Below are 23,608 nucleotides of genomic sequence, written 5' to 3'. Positions count from 1 at the left end.
CCCTCCCGGTGGGACGTGCCCAGAACACCTCACCAGGGAGGCGTCCAGGAGGCATCCTCACCAGATGCCCGAGCCACCTCAATTGGCTCCTCTCGACGTGGAGGAGCAGCGGCTCTACTCTGAGTCCCTCCCGGATGACCGAGCTTCTCACCCTATCAAAGGGAGAGCCCAGACACCCTGCGGAGGAAACTCATTTCAGCCACTTGTATTTGCGATCTCCTTCTTTTGGTCCCTACCGAAAGCTCGTGACCATAGATGAGGGTAGGAACGTAGATTGACTGGTAAATCGAGAGCTTCGCTTTTTGACTCCGCTCTCTCTCCACCACGACAGACCGGTACAGCGCCCGCTTCACTGCAGACGCTGCACCAATCCACCTATCGATCTCACACCAATACTAATCTGAGGTAAAACACAAAGAACAGAAGGTGGTCAGCTCTATAGGAAAACACAAATCCACAACCTTTGGCTCAAAGGCTGAGTTAGGTTGTGGAAGGACCCTAGCATCATTAGGGGATAACTAAATGGTAAATGGCATTTAGTCCAAAGACTAAAATGCTTCACACTACAATCATTTGCCCATTCATCCACTGATGGCGTAGCTGCCCTGGGGCAGGCTGACAGAAATGAGGCTGCCATCACACTGGCGCCAGCAAGCCCTCTGCCCACCACCATCTTTCCCTGAAGTGTCTTGCCCAAGGACACAACTGCTGAGACTGATGGAGCGGGGGCTCGAACCGGCAACCCTCCGGTTACAGGACAAACCCATACCTCCTGAGCCACTGTAAACATGTCTGATGCACAGACAGTAAATGTGTCTCCTCAACTGAGGCCGAAGCAAGTAAAAGGGCTGCCTTTACAGACAACAATTTCAGTTTGAACTGCTCCAAATGTTCAAATGGGGAAGAGTACTGCTGCTCTTTGTGAGCTTGCAGACAACCGTATTACTAGGAACAGGCTCCCGGTGATCAAGTTGTGCACCCAGTTGGTGGACAGTTTAGCTTGCAACACAATATTAATGGTGTTAACAAGCTCCTGTTAGAAAAGGTTTTTGAATGACGACCGGCATTATGTCAGCCCTATTTTTAGGGTGTGTAAAGGAATTTGAGCTTCTGATGTGGTCACACTGGTGATGACCCCCATAGTGAGACACAAAACAAAGAGAAAGAACTAAAAGATTTGAAAATGTGGTCACTGTTTTGCTTTTTGGAGCTGCAACAAGACATGGTGATGCAATAACCACAAAACCTTTCAAAAAAAGCTCAACAGATATGATTAGTATTGATCAACCTGCCTAGGTCTAAATAGGTCTCTTTCTGCCACTAAAACAACAGACTCTCCTAAACTCACAAAGAACTGATATGGCATTGCATCAGGCTCTAAGCCAACAGTATGTTGGTGTAGATTCTTAGCTAACAAGGACAAGCCAAATACTAGGAGTTTCAATCAAAACAATTGGACTTTTTTTCTCTTAGTTGAAGAAGTTTCTCTTTTTATCTGAGGATCTTTTTGAATTCAAATGAAAAGTGTGGATTTACAAGCTTTTAATTGCAGTGATGTGCGATGTTTATGAAAGCTGAAATTGTATGCAAATCACTCCCCCTCCACTCCCTCCTGTGGGCTGTTGGGGTCTTATATCAGACGATTTAACAACAGGACCAGTTTCACCCCAGACCAGATCCGTATCTGGCTGGACCTCTGTCTTTCCTCCACTTATTTCAAAGTGGACAGTTTTAACATACAAAAGCGTGGATATGCCATGTGATTTCCAGTGTCACTGATTGTGGCGCTATCTTAATAAGGAGAAAGTGGAAAAGACAGGGAACAACACTGAGCCATTGGTTCAGATATGTGGATAAGACCTGGGTAAAAATCCAAAGCTAAGATGTAGAATCTTTCATCAGACACATTAACAAAATAGCAACAAAATATTACAAGTACAAAATAGAAAATTCAAAAATAGAAACTATCATGTAGTAATAACATAAGCGATAACATTAGCAAAAATAATGATGCCCATATGAGGGAAAAGCATAGTTTGGTTAGCAGTCAATATGACACTGCAAGATGCATTTACTGTACATGATAATATCAATTTAATTCATTGAGAAAACGTGCAAAATTAGAACATGCAACATTAAATCTGTGCAGAAAATATGCTCAGGAATGTGCAAATGTAACTAAGATGTGCAAATACTTGTCCATGATAAACTTTAACCAGTTTAGTCCTGACTTCAGATCTTGTGATGGTGGAGAAATTGTAGTTTGTTTGCAGCAGGGAGGAAAGAACCAGTTTCATCTTTCTAAACCTTACAGTGAAGCATTGAACATGATACCTGGACAGTTTCCCTCTAATTTACATCTTCATTCATGTGACCAAAACATTTCTCTCATAAGTGGACAAGACCAACAACCCTAATAAACCTCATGAGGGAGTAGGGGGGGGGGTGATTTGAAAGTGAGTTCAGCTCATATAAAGACAGCAAGCCACTGCAGTTTAAAGCCTGAAACTCCAGACTTTCCATTTGAATTGAAAAAGCTTCTTAAATGAAATGTGAAACGTCTTCAACTACAGAAACTTAAACTTTTTAAATTTTTTCTAATAGAACCAGATACTTTCGATACAAGAAGTGACTTCACTAAAAAGTCCAACCTGCTGCTTTCAGGTTAGGGGAAATTGATTATAATGGCCCAAGCCAGATACCTGAATGAATGTCAGAACAGAAAAACAACTTCCCTAAGTTCACTCACCCCGTGGCCACTCAGCAGAAAGAACAGGGATCTGAGCTGTTCTACATTCATCGGTGTGTTCTGAAGGCAGTAACAAAGGTGTCTGGAGAGTTCCTGTCGTAAACGACCCTCAGCCTTCTGGTCCCTGAGGAGCAAAATGAAAACTTCACCATTCTGTACCACAACAACCCATGTTTTCGTTCTAGCAAGGGAAAAACTTTTTTTTTTACCCAGGACCGAGAGACAGAAGCAACAGGTCCGCACTGAGGCGTAGCTGGTTGAGAACAGCGACTTCCTCCATTAGAGGCCAAAGATGAGTCCTGTGGCTGAGCTGAAGCAGCTCCTCTCGTGTCATGTGGTCTCCACCTGCTGCTTTGTCTTCCTCAGACGTAGAACAGACCTCCAAGAGGCCTTGAAATGTCATGTCAGACTGCTGCTGTTCCACTTTAGACACCAGCTTCTCCAGAACCCCTGAAATTGTAGTTTAATATGTGAAATTACAATGTGACATGATCTCACTCTAGAATGACATCATATGTCTATGATCTCACACTATGGTTTATCATGGAAATCTAGCTAAACACACATGGTGCTGCAGTCCTAGTGAACATTAGAACCTTCAGAAGCTCATTACAATCTCAGAGGAAATACATGTTTTTAAAAAAAGACTAAAATTTCGGAAAACTTTTAAGAATGTTGTTTAAAATCCCAGTCACTTTGAAGAAACAAAACAAGTTCACTTACCAGTGCTCTGTGGATCCGGCTGGTTGTTTGCTAACAGAACCAGACCCCATGCTTCAAGGAGGTATTCCTTGATTTCCAGGCTGAGTGCAGCTCTCTGAAGTCTAACTAGACCTAATGATCTAACCTGCCACACATTGCTCACATCAAGTGCCCCACTCAGGAGTCTTAGGCGAGAGGCGCAGTCAGCGACAGTCTTCAACTGAGGAAGAGAAGTGAAGCGTTGTGATGTACAAGTTAGTTGTAGACAATGATATTTAACTTTAAAAAGTGCAGTCTCATCCAAGTGTTTCTTTGCACTTTAAAAAAATGTAAAGAAACAAAATAGTGAGAATAAAAATAACATAATAATTTAAAAAATGCATTGAGAAATCAGCCGTTTTTTAGACCAGAGACTGGCTGCTCAAACACTCAAAAATCTGTTCTTCTGATAGCTATATGCTAAGTCATGCTATCAGCAGTCTGTAAAGTGAAAGTTTTAGTCAAGCAGACTAGAACTTTATTTGTTTATTTATTCTACAGCTGAAGAAGGGATATTAGGTTTGGTAGCTTGAACCGTAAGGGCCGAAACAACCCAATCAAATGCAGTGAAGGTTTCTACACCATCCCAACATTCATACAATTTATTTGCAAGAGACTCATTTAAGGGACGTAGATCACACCAGACTGAAAAAGATCCGACTCCAGCAAATCAAGAGGTGTTGCGTTAGAGATAAGGTGTCTTGCTAAAGAAAACCACAACATATGGGCATGGCAACTTTCTGGTCCCAAATTGGCTGCCCTACCACTGTACCACAGCAGCTCTATAATTGTCATGGGGAACATTTATGACATAAAGGTTGCTCTTGTGATTGTATATGCTCCCAACTGGGATAACTCTTTTTTTATGAGTTTTCTCAATGCAGCTGGATTTGACTACTCAACTTAGTACTCAACTTCTGTATTTCAAACTAAGTCAGACAAAGTAACTGAAGCCTTTATGAAAGAGTTTCATGTGGTGGACCCCTAATAACCTTTAAATCAAAATAAGAGACAATAATGTTTCTTCTCACATATACACCATACCTACAATCACATTAATTCTTATCTTAAGTGATAACAAGCTGCTTGTCAATTTCAGACTGTAAATATGACACTATTACAACACACTTTATATTGCCTTGTTGCTGAAAAGTGCTATATAAATACATTTGACTTTGACTTGACTATTGTAGTCTTGAACCAGAAGTTTGCTAATGCAAGTCTACCATGGCATTTTTAAAACACATTAACTCCTAGATAATGACTAGTCACCTAATCTCTAAATAAATAATTTTTTTTCTTTTAATTGCGAGTGCAAAGAGCAGTGGGGAGCTAGGACAGCCTTGTCTGCAGCCTCTAGATAAGGAAAATGTAGCCCATAGAACATTGTTAGTATATTAGCTTTTGGATTATTAAATAGCTTCTTGATATATTGAATAAATTTCTTTCCAAAGTCCATAGCTTTTAAAGTTTGAAATAGAAAGTTTGGTTCAATCCTATCAAATGCTTTGTTGGCATCCATAGAGATTATTAACATAGGAATTCGTTTTTTTTGAGCTGTATTCATTTTATGGATCAGCCGTCATACATTGTGTGCTCCATGCCTATTTTTACCAAATCCAGTTTGATAAGCATTTATTAATTTTGGTATTAAGTCCTCAAGTCTAAGAGCAATTAAAGCTGCAAGCAGCGTTGGGCGGCCCTCGCAGCTCAGCGCCGCTTTGGGCAACCGCGGGATCGGTGGTGACCGCCCTTTATGCTCTCACGCATTTCTCACGTCGTCCACTAGGTGGCACTTTCGGCAATTGTCCCAAATCGCCTTCGGTCTGGATCAGGACGAGTCCTGTGGCATGCTGAAGTTTCACCTTCCCACATCAAAGTGTTCCAGAGTTAGAGCACATGTGGTCTCGTGACCTTGAATTTTGACCTTGTGACGTTGCACTCCAAAAGGCTAATGCAAGCCTTTGGTACTCATATATCGACAGAAGTCATAAGAAAATTGTCAGGATAGGGTAATTACTGGAACCCACCACCGAGAGCTCACGGAAACACGTGCACACCCCTCCTTTGCATCCGGCGCTCTCCTTCCTGTTCTTTAACTTTGGTAATGTCCACCACTTTGTTCACAGGAACAAATCTAAGGTTTTTGCAGACAGCTGATCATTAACATTGTACTGGAAATTGTCAGTCTGTCACTCAGCAATTTAATTCATCTTTATTATTAGACACTTTAATAAACTGAACCCCAGAAACTGTACTATAGTGGGATCAGAGCAATATAGTAATAGTATTTTTTATTTTATAAATATTTTATAAATATTTTTTGTATTCTTTTAGTTACAGATTTTAGAAAGAATTTGTACCATGCCACAAAACTAAAATTGGTGTATCTCTAATGCACTGATTCCTAACCCTGGTCCTCGAGGAACACTATCCTGCATGTTTTCATTGTTTCTCTCATTTTTAGTAGGTCTTCGACATCTGCAGGAACCTGTTAATCACTCACTCATTCAAATCAGGTGTGTCAAAGCAGTGGAACATCTAAAACATGCTGGATATTCATGCTGGTGTTCATCGAGGACCAGAGTTGGGAACCACTGCTCTAATTTATCAACAGTTACAAAGATAAGAAACAGTTAGGCAGTGTCTCCGCACCTTGAAAGGCAGTACTTTCCCCAGAGTTTTCTGGATCCTTTTCACAGCCGTGGCGACAGGTACTGGAGTAGACAGAAGGGTCTGAATGGCTGCTGAGACCACCTGCAACTCCTGCTGGCTTCTTCAGTGTAATAAAGTCAAACAAGAGACAGAAATTTACAGATGAAAAGAACTAATAAGAGCATTTATGCAATCTGAACATATAGACAATGTGTCTAACATATTCTAAAAATATTTTTAAGCACATTGATATACAGTGGGTTGCAAAAGTATCCATCCTTCTTGGTAATCTCTATTTTATTGCTGAAATTCAATTGGAAATTGTATTTTCATTACAAGAAAAAAGAAAACATTTCCTAAAATGTTTGAGTTTATTAAAGTTTAATGGGGAAAATAAAATACTTGTAATTTTAAAAACATACAACTGAAAAGACGTGTGTGCCTATGTATTCAGCCTCCGTTTTGAAGCCCTAACCATTTACCTTCTTGAGCCAAATAAGATCCATCTGTGAGCAATCTAAATGTCAGATGATCTCAATATATATTCACCTGTTCTGATAGCCTCCAGAATCAACGTCAGTCCAACACCTCGGAGGAGCAAGGTCCAAGAAAGACCAAGAAACTCTCAACACAGGTCAGAAACAAAAGTTGTGGAGAAATCCAGATTAAGGATGGGTTGCAAAAAATATGATGATGTCACCACAGCAAGCGTGCCAAGAGAGGGTTGTCTACCAAAACTTGTGGTATAGGGGGCATTATACAAATAAACATATAGGAGGCAGAAGATAACCCTGATGGGGCTGGGAGATGGGAGGATCTGTCCACTGGACCACTATGAGCCACACAGAGTTGGGCTTCATTGAAGAGTGGCAGAAAAAAAGATGTAAAAGAAGCTGCTGTGGTCAGAAGAGACCAAACATCAAAGACAGCATCATGTCTGAAGCAAATCTACTGCCTTTCGTCATGCTGAGAACACCATCTCCACAGTGAAGTATGCTGGTGGTAGCAACATGCTGGGACTGGGAAACTGGTCAAGAGTTAAAGGAAGGTTGGATGGAGCAAAAAACAGAGACATTCTAGAGGAAGGAGTTTTCCAGAGATGTCAGACAGGGATGGAGGTTCATCTTTCAGCAGGACACATAAACCCACTGCTGAAGCAACATTTTACTTGTTTAAGGAGAACCAATTAAAGGTCCTGGAATCGTTGAGTCAAAGCCCATAACCTCAGTCCAACTGAGAATATCCGGTTTGCTTTAAAGATCGTTGGACACAAGCAGCACCCATCCAACCTGAAGGAGCTGGAGCAGTTTGGTCATAAAGAATGGGCAAAAAGTGCAGATTAGATGGACCATGATCATGTAAACGAACCAGAAGAGGCTTGATCCTGGAACTGCTGCTAAAGGTGATTTTACAAGGTGAAATCTTCTTCTTCTTCTTCCTTCTTAATATCATTTTTCTATTGGGGCATGCATAGGGAAGCAAAAGGAAGCACTGGAGTGCATGGCTTCCGCAATAACTCAGTCCTTTTTAAAGATAGTGAGCTAAATTGTTGTGTGATACTAGTTGTCAGTGATCCTTGTGACTGCTAACAGATCCCCCAGGTTTTTGTTTGAAACATCGCTATAAACTGTTGGGAATATTGTCTGTTAAACAATTGGCAGATTTTAATAAAACTCCGAAAGTAATCAGTGAATGCACATCTACAAATGATTAACTTTTGGAGTCGTTCTGATACAAGATGGCTGCCACAGCCAACTTAGAAAACACAAAAATGACTATAAATCAGCCTTTTCTTTCAAAACATAGCTATAACCTGGTGTGGTGGTAGCTGTAAGCATTCCCTAAGACATAATGTGATGGCTAAGAGATCCTTAAGTCTCTTGTTTGAAATGTTGCTGAAAACTATTGGAGAGAAAGTCTGTTAGCAAAGTATATCACAAACCACTAAACAGATTTCAGTGAAATTCTCAGAAAGTAAACGTTATATGAATGTCTAAAGATAATTAACTTATGGAGTAATTATGATATAAGATGAAGAAAACAAAATCATGCACCAAATGGCAGGCCTCTTCAAAATTTGTCCAAACATTTTTCTAGTTTTTATTTTTAATTCAACTGGCTTTGAGAAGGTTTTAGCGTACTCAAAAACTCACAAAGTTTTTAATTCAAGTCATAACGTTGATGGGTTTTTTTTGCCTTTTGAATGCCTTTGAAGTGTAAACTTCAAATTTGGTCAATATACTTTTAAGACATAGGTCATTAAAAGTTGTGAAAAGCTTTTTGGGAGTTTTAATTTTTTTTAAACTAAAAGTTTTTTCTCCATTTAGCCCAAATAATCTAAAGTATTTCTTGAAGATTAATTTTGCTACAAACAAATTAAAAATACATTTAAATTTTATTAGGTGAGAAAATAGAAAGTTTATCAAAAAGGATCGACTGTATTCTAATACATATAATTACATACCAAATGTTTCTGAGAAAAAAACATCTCAGTTAGATTTAAAGTCTCTAGTCTATCATTCTATCAGACCCATTTCCAGCTTTGTTGCTAAGACAAACCTATGTTGCTGCTATTTACATTTTCCATCCCATCCCAATTGTTTTATGTTTCACGGTTGTAATAGGTACAGTTCTAAATAAATAAATAAAATAATTATTGGGGAGGGGAGAGAAGCAAAATATCAAACATTGAAGTCTTGAGAAAAAGTATTTACTGCAAAGTGATGCCAGAGTCTCCCAGAAGCAGTTGAGGAAGGCGGAGAATGACATGTTTTTGCACCCACTGCCAGTGCAGAGAGAGCACAGAAACGCCTTGAGCATCAGCTGGCAGCGTGCTGCTCACATTCCAGAAACGATCAAGCCACTGAAGCTGCTGCAGGAGCTGTTTTCCAGAAGACACAAGATTAAATTTACAAGTGAAGGGGCAACCCTTCCTGCTGAACAACAATTAAAACACTGTAGGAGAAGATGGAATAATAAATTACAATGCATATAGCAAAAGTAGCTGTCATGACAACAGCAGTGGCTCCGAGATAAATAAATAAATGGTGTGATGAAGAAAAAGTCCTGACCTCAAACAAGATGGGATCTGAAATAGGGGGTTCTTCAGTCTGCACTGATTTCAGAACAAATGCATCCCAAAGGTTGAAGAACGTCAGCAGATGCATGAGGACCGGATGGGGCAGCTGACTGATGTCTACAGCTCCTGTAAAGGGAGAGGGGAAATTATTTTAGTTAAAAAATACATGTGGATGTAGGAACTTGGGAGTCAAAGAGTGATTACCTTTGCTGAAAGCTGTAGCTATTCTTAGTGCAGAGCTTTGAGCAGCCATGTTGACAGTATGAGAGCAGAGGACAGCCCTCTCCTTTCTGTTCATCAACAAAACAATCCTACCACACAAAAGAAACATCACAGGACTATATCTCATACATTTATTACAGTCTTATGTTTACAATAGTAAAAATATAAGTTACTGATTTGGACTCAGTATTTGTCTGATTCTATAATCAGCTACATATACACAGTCATCAAAATCTTCATCATTTGGGCTAATCAACAACGGTAGATAATGTCAGAAGTCCAGACAAAGTTGAGAACTAGGTATGCATCCTTCAAATCAGAAGATATGTTTATCTTTACAATAACTGACCTCTAAAAAGCCATACGTAAGGTACAGCTAATATCCAAAACAAAACATTAAACAAAGAAATATGTGGCAGAGGATTCAGATCATATTATACTTGAAGTAGAGTTTCACATAGGTCTTCTTCCTCAACAGGCTAAATTAATTCTATAGCAGCTCTGAAAAAATCAACAACTTTTTCCAGCAGACTGTTCATGGAGAGGATTTTAAGGTGCAGTTGTGGGTAGGAGGGGTCAGGTTTGGGAACCCCAGGGTCTCAGTTTTGCTTTTTGCAGATGATGTGGTTCTGTTGGTGTTTTCTAGCCATGACCTTCAGCATGCACTGATGTAGTTCACAGCTGAACGTGAAGAAGTCAGCTCTAATAAGATGGTTCTCAACTGGAAAAAAGTTTAATGCTCCCTCTTGGTTGCCTCAAGCAAAGGAGTTCAAGCATCTGGGAGTCTTCGTTATTAGTATGGAATGAAATGTGGATGGACTGATAAATCATGGCCTTGGCGGCAGTAATAGGGGTATTGCTCTGGTTTTTCAAGGCAAAGAAAAAGGTGAGTCAAAAGGCAAGCTCTCAATTTAATGGTCCATCCACACTCCAACCCTCACCAATAGTCATGTGGTTTGGATCACGACAGAGAATATAATTCTGGATACAAGTGGCTGGCATAGGCTTCCTTTGTGTTCATAGACAAGCTGCGCCTCTTCAATAAAAGGAGTTCCCAGGTCTCTAGCTTGAGAACACATTAGGATCCCCTAGAAGGACCTGGAAAGTGTCATTAGTGAGATGGATGTCTGGGTTTTTCTACTCTTGGATCTGCTACCTCAATGACCTGACCACAAAAAAACAGCAGAAAATGAATGGATGAGCAGAAGGCTGAAGCCTTCACTTCCTGGAGAGCATTAGCACCCCAAAATTTAGGGGAGTTAAGTCACAGAGGTTTTCTTTTGGACTCTCAAGACCACACACCTTAGTAAAAAAAAAAAAACTCAGTTGAGGCTGAAGTATGTAAAAATTACCCTTCCATTCACAACATCTTTTACCAGGCCACCAGTGAAAAGATCCTGAGATACTACATCCCATCTTGGCATGACAACTGCTGTAATTTACAGGAAGACTCTGCAACATGTGGTGAGATTGTGTAAGTGAGCCATAAAACTTTCTGCCCTGTAGACCATTAAAAAAAAAAATGAAAAGAAAGCCAGTTGCAGTTTAATCTACTGCCATCCTGTGATTCCAAACCACAACAATGTACAAACTGCTTTATTCTACTGGAAAAAAAGCTACGAAATTCCAAGTAACATGCTTTGCACTTATTTCATTTTGAAAAAACATTTTAATAAATATTTTCATACTAATAAAAACAAATTAATAGAACAAACAAATTACAATAAAAAAACAAATTACATTACTGAATTTTAATTTAAAAATGTGAAATAACTGAATAAGCATGGTCTCAAATAGGGGTCCCTGCTAGTTGATGTGCAGGTTGAAAACAAAACATAAATCTTAGTACCTGTTGGCAACTGCATTCAAAGCTTCCAGAAACTCCAAATATTGCTTTTCATCTTCAAAGTTGCATTTGCTTGTTAACGTTTCCAGGTACTGTTTGTTCCAGCGCATATCCAACAGGATCCTGTATTCATCTGCCAACATCAGATTTATGAAGTTGTAGTCAAATAATGATAAACAATATAACAGATGGTTGATGGTCAAAAAACAATAATAAAGGTTTATTAGGAAACAAAATTAATAAGTTGCGATAAGTTAAATATAAGTCTAGATGTTCATATACAGTATTACTTTAGTGTGAGTAAGTAAGCAAGTAAGAAAGAGAATGAGTAAGTGAATTCACTTTTGCTCTGAACTGTCAGCCTAAAGTGACACACACAAAATACATTGGCATATTCATTAGGGGTGTAAGGGTACACCTAAGTCACGGTTTGATGCATCCCTCAGTACAAATGTCAAGGTTCATTATATACCTCAGTAAGAGAGTCACAGTTCGATTTGTACCTTGATACAAGGGCCACGATTAGTTACATATGTGTGTATGAAAGTCAATGTTTGGTACATGCCTCCGTATGAGGGTCATGGTTTGGTGCATACCTCAATAGAAGGGTCTCGGTTAGAGCTACACAATATATTGCAAATTCATCAGTGAGGCCAATATCAATATCACAAAGTACTGCTAGACTGCAAATATTCATTGACCATTATATTTCAAGTACCATGAATTTATGTTCTGCATGCTAACAATATTTTTCGTCAGTCCAACAAACTCTCACTGGCCTTGATACCCACACCTGGTTTAGATGATAGTGATGACAAAAGAGAAAGCGAGGAGTGAGGAAAATACAGGTTTATTGTTTTATATTGTTATCACAATATAAAAAAATATTATGGCGCATCGCAACATTTCCTAATATTGTGCAGCCCTAGTCACAGTTCAGTATGTTCGATATGAAGGTCACAGTTCAGTAGGTACCTCTGCAAGAGGGTCATGGTAACTATGTACCTCAGTGTGAGGGTCATAGTTTGATTCATACGTTGGCATGGTAGAACGTACCATGGAACGAGGGTCAAAGTTTGGTACACGATTCGGTCTGAGGGTCACAGTTTGGTATGTATCTCAGTGTGAGGGTCATGGTTTGGTACGCCTTAGTAGCTGTGCACGTTGAAAAAGTCATCTAGAATTTTGGAAAGAAAATGACACTCCACTAACATGGAATAATTTTTTTTAACCTTGAAAGATAGCCAGCTAGCATATAAGAAAGCCCTTTGTAAAGCTAGAACTCTATATTATTCATCTTTAATAAAGAAAAATCCCAAGTATCTGTTTAATTCTGTAGCTAGACCAATGAAAAGCCCTATCTCTGTTGAACCATGTATCTATATAACTTTGAGTATGGATGACTTACAAAGATTCTTTCTGAATAGTATTTTTAGTAAGAGAGAAAATTCACACCATCCTACTATGGCCTATGATTCCCTTTCAAATGAAACAGCTTTAGAAGTGTCACTATAACCTGATTTGTGTTCACACTGTGTTTGTCCTGTTGAGCCCTCTGAATTGCCAAAATAGCTTCAACCAAACCATAAACATGTGTACTAGATCCCATTCCAACCAGAATATTCAAAGAAGTGTTTCCCTTAATTAATATCCCCATTTTGGATCTGCTTATTTGTCTTTAATGAATGGTTATATATCAACATCCTTTAAGGTTGCTGTAATTAAAGCTTTACTTAAGAAACCTGATTTTCAGGAGCTCTGGTCATTATTCTGGACTTATATTCAAATCCTGATTCAACTTAAAAATCCTGAAAATACACTATATTGCCAAGAGTATTCCTTTGTCTCCCTTCACACATATATGAACTTGACTGACATCCCATTCTTGATCCATAGTGTAATATGATGTTGGCCCACACTTTGCAGCTATAATAGCTTAATCTCTTTTAGGAAGGCTTTCCACAAGGTTTCGGAGTGTGTTTATGGGAGTTCTTGACCGTTCTTCTAGAAGCAAATTTGTGAGATCAGACACTGATGATGGACGAGAAGGCCTGGCTCACAGTCTCCACTCTAATTCATCCCAAAGGAGTTCTGTAAGGTTGAGATCAGGACTCTGTGCAGGCCAGTCAAGTTCTTCCACACCAAACTCACTCATCCATGTCTTTATGGACCTTGCTTTGTGGCCTGGTGCATAGACATATCGGAACAGGAAGGGGCCATTCATATACTATTACCACAAAGTTGGGAGCATGAAATTGTCCAAAATATCTTGGTATACTGAAGCATTAAGAGTTCCTTTTAATGGAACTAATGCCCCTTTTCTACCGGCTCTAAAGATTCCAGCTCCACTCTACTCGGCTTGCTTTGCACGCGTTTCCACAAGCATTCTTTTGAGGCCAGTCCCTGCTTTTTCAGTTCCTGCTTCGGAGTGGGGCCAACCGGGCCGGCCCTGCTTTCGTGGGTGACGCAAGCTTAGCTCCTGTTCACTCATTGGTCATGAGTGTGGCCAGGTGCAAGCATAAAGAGCAAAGAAAACAACAATAGACAATTTTGGAACAGTAGCAAAGTAATAGGAATATAAAAAACAGCGTTAGCTTACCCAGCAATGTTTAGGCCGTTTGTCCCCCAGCTGAAGGCACTGTAAAGTGTGAAATCTCTGGCGGATAACAGCTGTCCTACTCTGTGCAACAATCGCGGCATCCAGAGCATTTCTTCCGCTGCGCCTCTCTTCCTGAAGTCTCAGGAGAATCCCCATAAGTTTAAAAAACAGCAACAACACAGGTCTAACGTTGTCCATAGCACTTCCGTTGTCTCCACAAATGACCCCCCCCCCCAAAAAAAACAAAAAAAAAAACATGAAGAGGCGTTCCTCTGCTACCAACCAAACTGGCCGGAGGAAACGCGATTCTTTTTTTTTTTATAGAGCTGAGCCAAGCCGGGCCAAGTAGAGCGGGGCTTCTGAAGTAGAGCCAGTGGAAAAGGGGCATAAGAGGCTGAGCCCAACTCCTGAAACACAATCCCATGCCATAATCCCACCTCCAACAAACTTCACACTTGGCACAGTGCAGTCAGGCAAGTACAGTTCTCCTGAAAACAGCCAAGCCCCAACTCGTCCATTGGATTGCCAGAGAAAGAAGCTTGATTCGTCACTCCAGAGAAAATATCTCCACTGCTCTAGATTCCAGTGGAGGTGTGCTTTACGCCACTGAATCAGACGTTTTGCATTGGACTTGGTGATGTAAGATATGGATGAAGCTGCTTGTCCATGTCTCTGTGTTTGTATTTGTAATTATTTCTATCATTAACATGTTTTTCTTCCCATAGAAAATTGGTGACCAAAAAATCAATCAAGATCAACCGGTAGATTGCCGACTGGTTTCTAGTCAATTGCAAGATTTGTAGAACACAACTTAAATGTTTTTTAAGCCTTGTTGATTAATGTTGGGCCCATTTTAAAACCTTGACTATGAGGTTCCCAGCCCCTTCCATATTCCCGCAACACAGTGCAACAACGTGATTTTGGGCGCGCTGACAACCGTTTGGCGTGAGGGTCACAGTTCGGCACATACCTCGACATAAGGGTCATGGTTTGGAACAGACCTTGGTGTACTGGTCACAGTTTGGTATATGCCGCTGCATGAAGGCCATGGTTTAGTACGTAACTTTGTTATAACTTTGGCATGAAGAGTGTCAGGCAATATGTATTTCTTCAAGTAATGCCAGGCCTTACTCCCCAAACATACAACCACTTGTGAAAAGCAGATGTGTGTGTAACAGCAGTGTTGGGTGTTGTCTAGACTTTTTACAGTTTAGTGTGGACTTACTGCTTTAGCACCACCACTGGTTCTCACAAGAGTAAATCGAACATTTACCTATGCTTTGAGGCTGGAGCAACACTGCAAACGATTTTCCTTTAGCAATGAGTTTGCTATTGAACACAGCTGTTAAAGCACTGTTTCCTGCTTCCATATGGACCAAAGCTGTGTCTGAAACAAACATATACATGTAATATGTTATTGGTTCTGAAGTACTGATCTGTGCAGGATAGTCTAAAACCAATTCCATTTGATTAACAGTGTAGTATTAACTTCTTTATATACTTCATAATTTTATTTTAAAACAATAAATATCGTGTACTGGAAGAGTAAGAAATATATGTAAATTGGGTCAAAACCCTTGTAAAGCAGTATGTGTCTTTGTGTCTATGTGTCACAAACCAGGTGCATATTTATGGCTTTTCCCCAGATGTGAGAGCCAGCTGCTGCGAAGGATCCAGTCTCCATGAGAGGCTCTCTCTGTCACTAGTCTCACAGCTGTGGGGATAAGTCTCAGAGGGTCTCCTTCCTCCGGATTCAACACTGCTCCACAAAACACCAGGTCCTCATATGCACCACTGCTCTGCAAGGCCCGCTGCAAGTCCTTCAGGATCAAGGGGCGATTCCTGCACAAAGACAGCATGTATTATTACAGCTCTTTGATCTAAAACCACATATTTAGATAAAACATCTATAATTGTTTAATCTATTGGTATCTGAAGTAAAAACAAGTTCTAGATTTTTGGCACTCTTGCTCTGCAACAACAGTGCTAACCACCATACCATTTTGTCATAAGGTGGATTTGGTTTCCTGAGCTATCCCTGAGTTGTGCTGCTATAGGCTTAGACTGCTGGAGGACCACATTTCCTCACTCTGCTGTTGTCTTTACTTGCTCTACTGTAATTATTTCTATCATTAACATGTGTTTTTCTTTGTCTTTCTTTCAATAGAAACTACACCTGGACCAGTCATTCTGTGTTTGTCTGTGTCACTTTCCTGTCCTCTATAACTCCAGCTGGTTGAAGCAGATGGCCGCTCGTCCTAAGTCTGGTTCTGCTGGAGGTTTCTTCCTGTTAAAAGGGAGTTTGTCCTTTCCACTGTTGCCTATGTGCTGCTCAGGATGGGAGACAGTGATGAAGTAAAGACTCAATGCAATCTGGTGGCTTCCTTGGACAGCTAACTTTTACTAAATGGCTTTAAAATGTATGTGAATGTTTTTGTTCAGTGCACTTGGCACTATATAAATAAATTGAATCGAATTAATACAGGAAACAGAGGGTGGACCAACAAAAATTATCATTCTGATAACATTTTTACCAATGTGTGTGCATGTGTCATGTATCTGTTCGCAAAACTTCTTAAGAATCACTGGATGAATTTTAATGAAACTTGCAGGATGTACATCTACAACTGGTTAATGTTTGAAGTCAATCCCAATCAAGATGACTGCCACAACAAATTATTATTAGTAAACAAAAATGACTATAATTCTGTCAGTTTTATATATACTGAGCTAAAGTTTGATATGGTAGTAGCTGTCAGTTATTAACAACACATACTTTTGAGCGTGACATCTCACAATATTGCATGAGATTAAATATAATGTTATTTTCAAGGTTTGTCCAAAAACTACTATTACCCATTTCTCAACATAGGATTATTTTAGTCCAAAACTTTGGCATGAAAGATGGTAGGCAATATACACCCCATCAAGAAATGCTTGGTCTTTAATTATTAAAGTATTTTTTACATAAATTTGTCATTGTGTTCAATGTGACCACAATAAAGATTGATTGAAACATGTTTTTAGGTTTTAGTCTCATTGTTAGAAAACCAACAAATCAAAATTTTAGTAGTTGTATAATGAAATTGTTTTATAAGCAGAACTGAAGAGACGATGAGCAGAGAAGATGAACAGAACAAAAAACAATGCACAAAAGAGCTCAACAGGCAAAAGTGAGCAACGGTGAACAAACTGACAGAAGCAACTTGTCACAGAAGAGAAGCAGTTTGTAAATAAATAAAAAAAAATTCCACCCTGTTTTTAAACAAATATTTAGTATATGGTTGTCAATATCGGAGACCAGATCCAAACCAACAATCTGTAGAACAAAGAGTATGTTGGTATGGGGTATGGTAAATGCCAAAAATGTTGCCAAATTTGAGATGTCTAACTTAAAAAATACATCATTTGCTTTTGCCTTTCAGCAGTGAGTGATAACTACTGAAAACAATGAATAGCATGTTCGTACTTTTCAGCTGTCTACTGATGACTTTATTATGTCTTACCTTTTGCCCTGCAGACAAAGAGAGTTGAGGCAAAACAAGAGGACCTGTCCATCTCGGAGGACAGAGGAGAAGCAGGAATCTTCTGTGGAGAGAAGGGCTGATGGGAACCCATCAGGCCAAACCCCAGCACACAGCAGTCCATTGCCCCAGTCCTCAGTATCCAGGATGGACAAACGCTGCTCAATCACCATCTGAGCTTGCTAATGGAGAAGGAATGTGCTACAGTTTAGTCAGCTTTTAGGGAGCATATATATATATATACAAAAAGAAAAGTCAAAAAGTGTACATTTTGAAGAATTAGAAGTGAATTTCACAACCTTTCAAAGTAAAGTGTCAGACAGAATATACATAAAATGTATTACTTCCACAAACTGATAAAAAATAAATTATTACAATAAATAACTGTAACAGCAAGTTAGATGTACTAGCAAGGGGCTCCACATTTCCAAACTGCAAATCTTTAAATAGTGATCTGAAAATTACAACAAAGATTTTGATAAAATAACTGCAAAACAACAAAAAATTAGTCAAAAAGAAAAAAAAAGTAAGGGGGTTCCTCCAACAAAAATGTAGAATTGAGGTAACATCAAACATGACAGACAATCGAGTTACTGCTCCTAAAGATCGTTCTAAAAGCTGGATATAACTTTTACACACACTTGTTCTTCTTGTATAGATCCACCTACAAGAGGCAGTACACATTTCTTACAGAACAAATCAAGATTGTTAAACTTGGTAATTATAGGTCATCTTTCACTGTGTTAAAGGCAGGGGCTGTTGTCTCAGTTACTTGCTGTATAATGGTATACAGAAGGACATGAAGCTAATCAAAATATATTTTTAAATTTGTAGACGATATCACAAGAAACAGAACAAAATTTCACTAATGCATTACCTTTAGTTGACATAAAATTTGTAATGAAATATTTACTGGTTTTCCTAAAAAATAAATCCCTCACATGGCTGCAGCTGATAAAGAATGCTGCTGCTCAAGTCCTCACAAAGACCAAGAGAGTTAATCACATGAGTTCAATGTTCTTGAACCTGTTTGTGACAGCTGTGGACTGACTGAAATTCAAGTTTTGATACCTTCTGGTTGGCTGTGGTGCGCTGACAAGAAGAGTAGGCCTCTACACAGGCATGTTGCAAGGCACTGGCCAAATCAACACCTCTCTGCAGCTGGCAGGACAGCAGGGCAGCAACATGAAGGAGGGAAGCTAGTGATGAAGCAGGGGAATCTGTGAGGATATGGACAAGATGTTAGAAATCCAGCAGGTAACCTTGACAGCACATATTTTTTACTGTCATGCTCTTGAAGCTTACCCCAGAAGGCAGATTTAATGTCTTTATGAATTTCAATAAGTAAATCGCACACACAGTCCCCAGTCACTCCAGCTGTGTGAAGCAGGGTCTTCAGGTCTAGCGTGTCCCAGCAGGCCCCCTCATGCTCCCCTGGAATGTATATTTCAATGCCTCTGTTCCTCATGGCTCTTGAGAGCTCGCCATGCACAGGGTTCATGGTTAGGAACAGCCTGCAAGAACCCCACATGCACCAGCTGAGCATGGAAATGTTCGGGGCCTTTATCAACTAGTTTAAGAGTTATAATGACATTACAAACCTGAAGTTAGGATGTGGGCTGATTTGAGGGGTCTCCCCATCAATTACACCTCGTTCACTGATGGTGAGGGATCCATTAGGTTCAAGGAGAGCATTGAGACGATCCAGGACAGAAGAACTAAGCAAATAATATACAATTAGTGCAAGTAGTCACATTTTAAGCCCACCGGGCTACAACTGCTAGAGTGTTTGAAGTGAAGTGTTTGGACTGAAGCAACCAGTGAGCCGTGCAGTCGGGTTTTGTGTTTTTTGAAAATAGCCGCCTATGTTTTTTAACTTTATTTTTTAAATTTTAACGTAACACACACATACACAAAAGGCAAAACAAACTAAAACATATAGAACAAAAGGTCATAGTTTTTCCAAGCTTGTGTTCTTTAGCGTAAAAATATTATATTATTATATAAATATCACATATTATACAGAACATGTTTTTATCAAGTTGTTCCCAAAATCTAAATGGATAAAAGAAGCATTTCCAGTGATAATACTTCATATATCTCACCTGCAGAAGTTGACATTGTCCATAAGCAGCCAGTCACCATCCTGAAGGGCTTGGACCAACATACTGTCCAACCACTCAAAAGCCCCATTTGTCTGGCCATCTTTTAGTTGAGCCAGACGCTCCTTCAGCAGCATAAAGTCCATTTGCAGCTTTGACAAGTCTGAGGAATAACCCAATGTGATACAAACACAACAACTGACTTCTCTTACTTACATGATCGAGAATGAATGATGAACTAAACCATTCTGAAACAGTTATCTTGACATCATGCAATTTTCAAAGATGGTTGTTACCTGTGAATACTTTGAGTTTGGTATTGAGTTTCTGCAGGAGAAGGATAATGACCTCCAGCTTATCAAGTGCCTCTGAGTTTACTGTTACCCCAGTTTCCTGCAACCCTTTCTCCCTCAACCACTGAGAGAATACACCCCATGTCTGCAGCAGGAATTCAGTGTCCTGGATACCAACATCAAGTGACATCAGTCCACTCCTTGTTACCATGGCAACAATGTTATCCACACTCTCCAACACCTGCTGCCATGGTCGCATGATGTCCAGCTGCATCGAAGAAAAGGAGAAAAGACAGCATAACAATGTGTTGTGTTGTTTTTGGATGATAACTCGACAACCGTTCCTGGTTACCTGCTCAAAGCCTCCAAGGAGCTCCATGGTGTCCATGGCACTGTTCATGCCCATGACCCTGAGTCGATGTCCTGTCAGCAGGGCCAGCAGCCTCACCAAGCTGGTCTTTCCACTTGCTGTGGGGCCTACCAGTATGGTCATCCAGCCCATCTCCACACACTTCATCAGTGACTCCAAAGGCTGCAAGCACTGGTGTGTTATGGACAGTGGTGGGTCGAGAGCCACTGGGGCCCCACCACTGCGATGCAGAACAGAGAAGCCCACCTACAGCAGCAAATCAGGACAGAAGATATTCTTCAAGTTTGTGATTATAAAAACACCCAAAGCTGAAAGGAAGTGGTTCGAATGTTCTGACAAACCTGCACATTGAGAGGAGTGACCTGGAAATTTCTAGAGCCGCAGTAAGGCTCATAGTGTTCCCCAAAAACTTCCTTGAACACAAGCAGCACCTGTGCATGACAGGAGGATATTACAGACTGATTATTGTGCTTGAATTTCACATTGTGAAAGCATCACTGACATCACCTTTTCCCAGGTATCAGTAACAACAAGACCTTATTGGACAGGGACATGATGCAGAGGAGTCAGAAAATGCTCTCAAATGTAAACAAACGTTTCCCTTCTGGTATGAAAATTACAAAAAGTCCCAACTTCTTCCACTGCTCGACAAAATCACTCTTATCAATAGCCCCCCATTCTCTACTATACACAGTGTTGGTAAAGCACTGCTTCTCCCACCTCAACCACCTAACAAATTGCCAGAATCTTCTTGGAGCCAGTTGAGAGTGGAGCCAGTTGAGAGTCTCTATCCAAGGTCTCACTGAGCTAATCCCACGTCTGAGCTGTTGTCCGAGCAACAGCCAGAGCTGCAGCCTGATTGACATGCATATACCCCTCAGCTGCCTCTGGAGACCTACTAGCTAACAAGGCCCTGTAGGACTTCTTTTTCAACTTGACCGGGGAGTCCACCACTGGGTTTGAGGATGGCCGCCCCGAGAGGCATGGAACGTAGCCCACAAAGACTCAATGTCCAGTGCCTCAGCTGGGATGTGATTGAAATTTTTTCTGGGGTGGGAGTTCTTCTGCCACGCATTCCCAGCAAATCCTCACTACACGTTCGGGTCTTCCAGCATCTTCCTCGACCATCTGATCCAATTCACCACCAAGTGGTGACTGGTTGACATCTCACCTTCTCTCTTCACCCAAGTGTCCAATATATACAGCCACAGATCACATGAGACAACTACAAAGTTTATCACTGATCTGCAGTCTATTCTTGTGCCATGTGCACTGATGGACTCCCTTATGTTTGAACATAGTTTGTTATAGACAAAACGCGAGTAGCACATGACTAGGTTCAGATCAGAGAGGCCGTGGCTGTGGATCAGTGGTTAGAGCAGCTGTCCTCTAGACAGCTGGAGGTTCGATTCAACCAGTAAGCCAGATGTCAAAGTGTCCCTGTGCAAGACACTTACCGGTAATCCCTCACTGCCTCCGATGTGTGCCTCATCAGTGTATGAATGTGATCTAAAGCACTGATTAGTCTCTATAGAATTATTTATTCATGTTAGCTTTGTACAGATGTAGTAGAGTGCTATGAATGTGTGTGTGTGGATGGGTAAATGAGGGAACAAATTGTGTTGTAAAGTGCTTTGAGTGACCCGATTGGCTAGAAATGCACTATATAAGTATAGTCCATTCACATTCCATTCCATGCAAACAGTATCTGATTGCTTTGTTTAAAACAATGGCAATAACTATAGGACTATTGTCTGTGAGTTACCAAAATATCTTATAAACCACTAAATGGATTTTATTGAAACTGACAAACTATATTTTTTTCCTGTCAATCCAAGATTGTAAGGGGTATTGTGCATGAAGGAGCAGGAACCATGAACATTTCTTGCAAAATCTTTCTACTTTTATTTAATGATATTCTGACTGAGAAATGGCAAAGTTAGAGAAACATTGTTACCTTTGCCTTATCAGCCTCAGTTCTCATTCTGTCAGCATACACCAAGGCTACATGTTGGCCTGGGTTGAAAAACCCTGATGACTGGTCATTTTGCATCAACTGACACCAGCGGAACAAATCCCGCAGGTTAAACTCCCAGGGGCTACCTTTCTGACCCCATTGCCTCTCTACACACACCTCCCGAACAAGCTGCAAAGACAAAATATATAAATATTTTAGGCAAAGACAAATGTATAGTGTTAAATCACAGGTAATGTATATGAAAAATGCCCAAATTTTTGCCCTTTTGACATAAAATTTAAACAGACAACTAAAATCATTTTTTAAACTTGTAATAAAGCTCATTAGCTTGATTTTGACAACATCTATAATCACTTTGATTGTTTATGACCCAGTCAAGTTAAAAAGTACACTCTCTTTCAGTTGTAAGATTGGATTTAGAGCAAATGACTGCACTGCATGTAGTTTTTTTTAAGAAAGAAATAAAGCAATTTTTTATAAAGGAGGAGTGGCAGGAGCTGTGTCCAAAATTATTTGGACTCTTCAGGACAAGACTCAGCTGTTTACCTACAGTAGGGCAAAAATGTATTTAGTCAGCCACTGATTGTGGAAGTTCTCCTTCTTAGAAAGGTAATTTTCATCATAGGAACACTTCAACTATGAGAGACAAAATGAGGAAACAAAATCCAGAAAATCACACTGTAGGATTTTTAAGGAATTTATTTGTAAACTATGGTGGAAAATAGATATTTGGTCAATAACAAAAGTCCAACTCAATATTTTGTAACATAACCTCTGTTGGCAATGACAGAGGTCAAACGTTTCCTATAAGTCTTCACCAGGTTTGCACACATTGTAGCTGGTATTTTGGTCCATTCCTCCATGCAGATCTCCTCTAGAGCAGTGATGTTTTGGGGCTGTCGCTGGGCAACATGGACTTTCAACTCCCTCCACAAATTTTCTATGGGGTTGAGGTCTGGAGACTAGCTTGGCTACTCCAGGACCTGAAAATGTTTTTTTACGGAGCCACTACTTCGTTGCCCATGCAATGTGTTTGGGACCGTTGTCATGCTGGAAGACCCAGCCATGTTCCATCTTCAATGCTCTCACTGATGGAAGGAGGTTTTGGCTTAAAATCTCACAATACACAAACCCGTTCATTGTTCCTTTACAATGGATCAGTCATCCTGTCCCCTTTGTAGAAAAACAGCCCCAAGGCATGATGTTTCCACCCCCATGCTTCACAGCTGGTACAGTATTTTTGGGATGCAATTCAGCATTCTACTTCCTCCAAACATGACGAGTTGAGTTTTTACCAAAAAGTTCTATTTTGGTTTCTTCTGCCTCTCCCTGGGCTGCCACCTTATCGTGGTGGAGGGGTTTGAGTGTCCCAATGATCCTAGGAGCTATGCTGTCAGGGGCTTCATGCCCCTAGTAGGGTCACCCAAGGCAGACAGGTCCTAGGTGAGGG

General features: G+C 40.2%; 1 protein-coding gene across 2 annotated transcripts in view; it reads right to left on the bottom strand.

Annotated features, from left to right (window-relative positions):
- The window catches only part of mdn1 (midasin AAA ATPase 1), a 206,600-nt gene that overhangs the window by 81,730 nt on the left and 101,262 nt on the right, over nt 1–23,608 (bottom strand). For both annotated transcript variants that reach the window (XM_017437728.3, XM_037980849.1), the window contains exons 40-58: nt 22,138–22,326; nt 20,522–20,611; nt 20,163–20,426; nt 19,814–20,078; nt 19,521–19,680; nt 19,017–19,133; nt 18,721–18,929; nt 18,487–18,635; nt 17,398–17,597; nt 15,510–15,733; nt 15,165–15,278; nt 11,296–11,425; nt 9,429–9,535; nt 9,217–9,350; nt 8,860–9,026; nt 6,146–6,266; nt 3,473–3,671; nt 2,959–3,199; nt 2,750–2,873 (exon numbers count right to left, since the gene is read on the bottom strand). In XM_017437728.3, coding sequence (XP_017293217.1) covers nt 2,750–2,873; nt 2,959–3,199; nt 3,473–3,671; nt 6,146–6,266; nt 8,860–9,026; nt 9,217–9,350; nt 9,429–9,535; nt 11,296–11,425; nt 15,165–15,278; nt 15,510–15,733; nt 17,398–17,597; nt 18,487–18,635; nt 18,721–18,929; nt 19,017–19,133; nt 19,521–19,680; nt 19,814–20,078; nt 20,163–20,426; nt 20,522–20,611; nt 22,138–22,326 — 3,204 coding nt within the window. The remainder of the gene's footprint in view (nt 1–2,749; nt 2,874–2,958; nt 3,200–3,472; nt 3,672–6,145; nt 6,267–8,859; nt 9,027–9,216; nt 9,351–9,428; nt 9,536–11,295; nt 11,426–15,164; nt 15,279–15,509; nt 15,734–17,397; nt 17,598–18,486; nt 18,636–18,720; nt 18,930–19,016; nt 19,134–19,520; nt 19,681–19,813; nt 20,079–20,162; nt 20,427–20,521; nt 20,612–22,137; nt 22,327–23,608) is intronic.

This window comes from Kryptolebias marmoratus, linkage group LG17 (assembly GCF_001649575.2).
Source record: "Kryptolebias marmoratus isolate JLee-2015 linkage group LG17, ASM164957v2, whole genome shotgun sequence".
NCBI lineage: Eukaryota > Metazoa > Chordata > Actinopteri > Cyprinodontiformes > Rivulidae > Kryptolebias > Kryptolebias marmoratus.
This window is presented reverse-complemented; position numbering and strand designations above follow the sequence as displayed.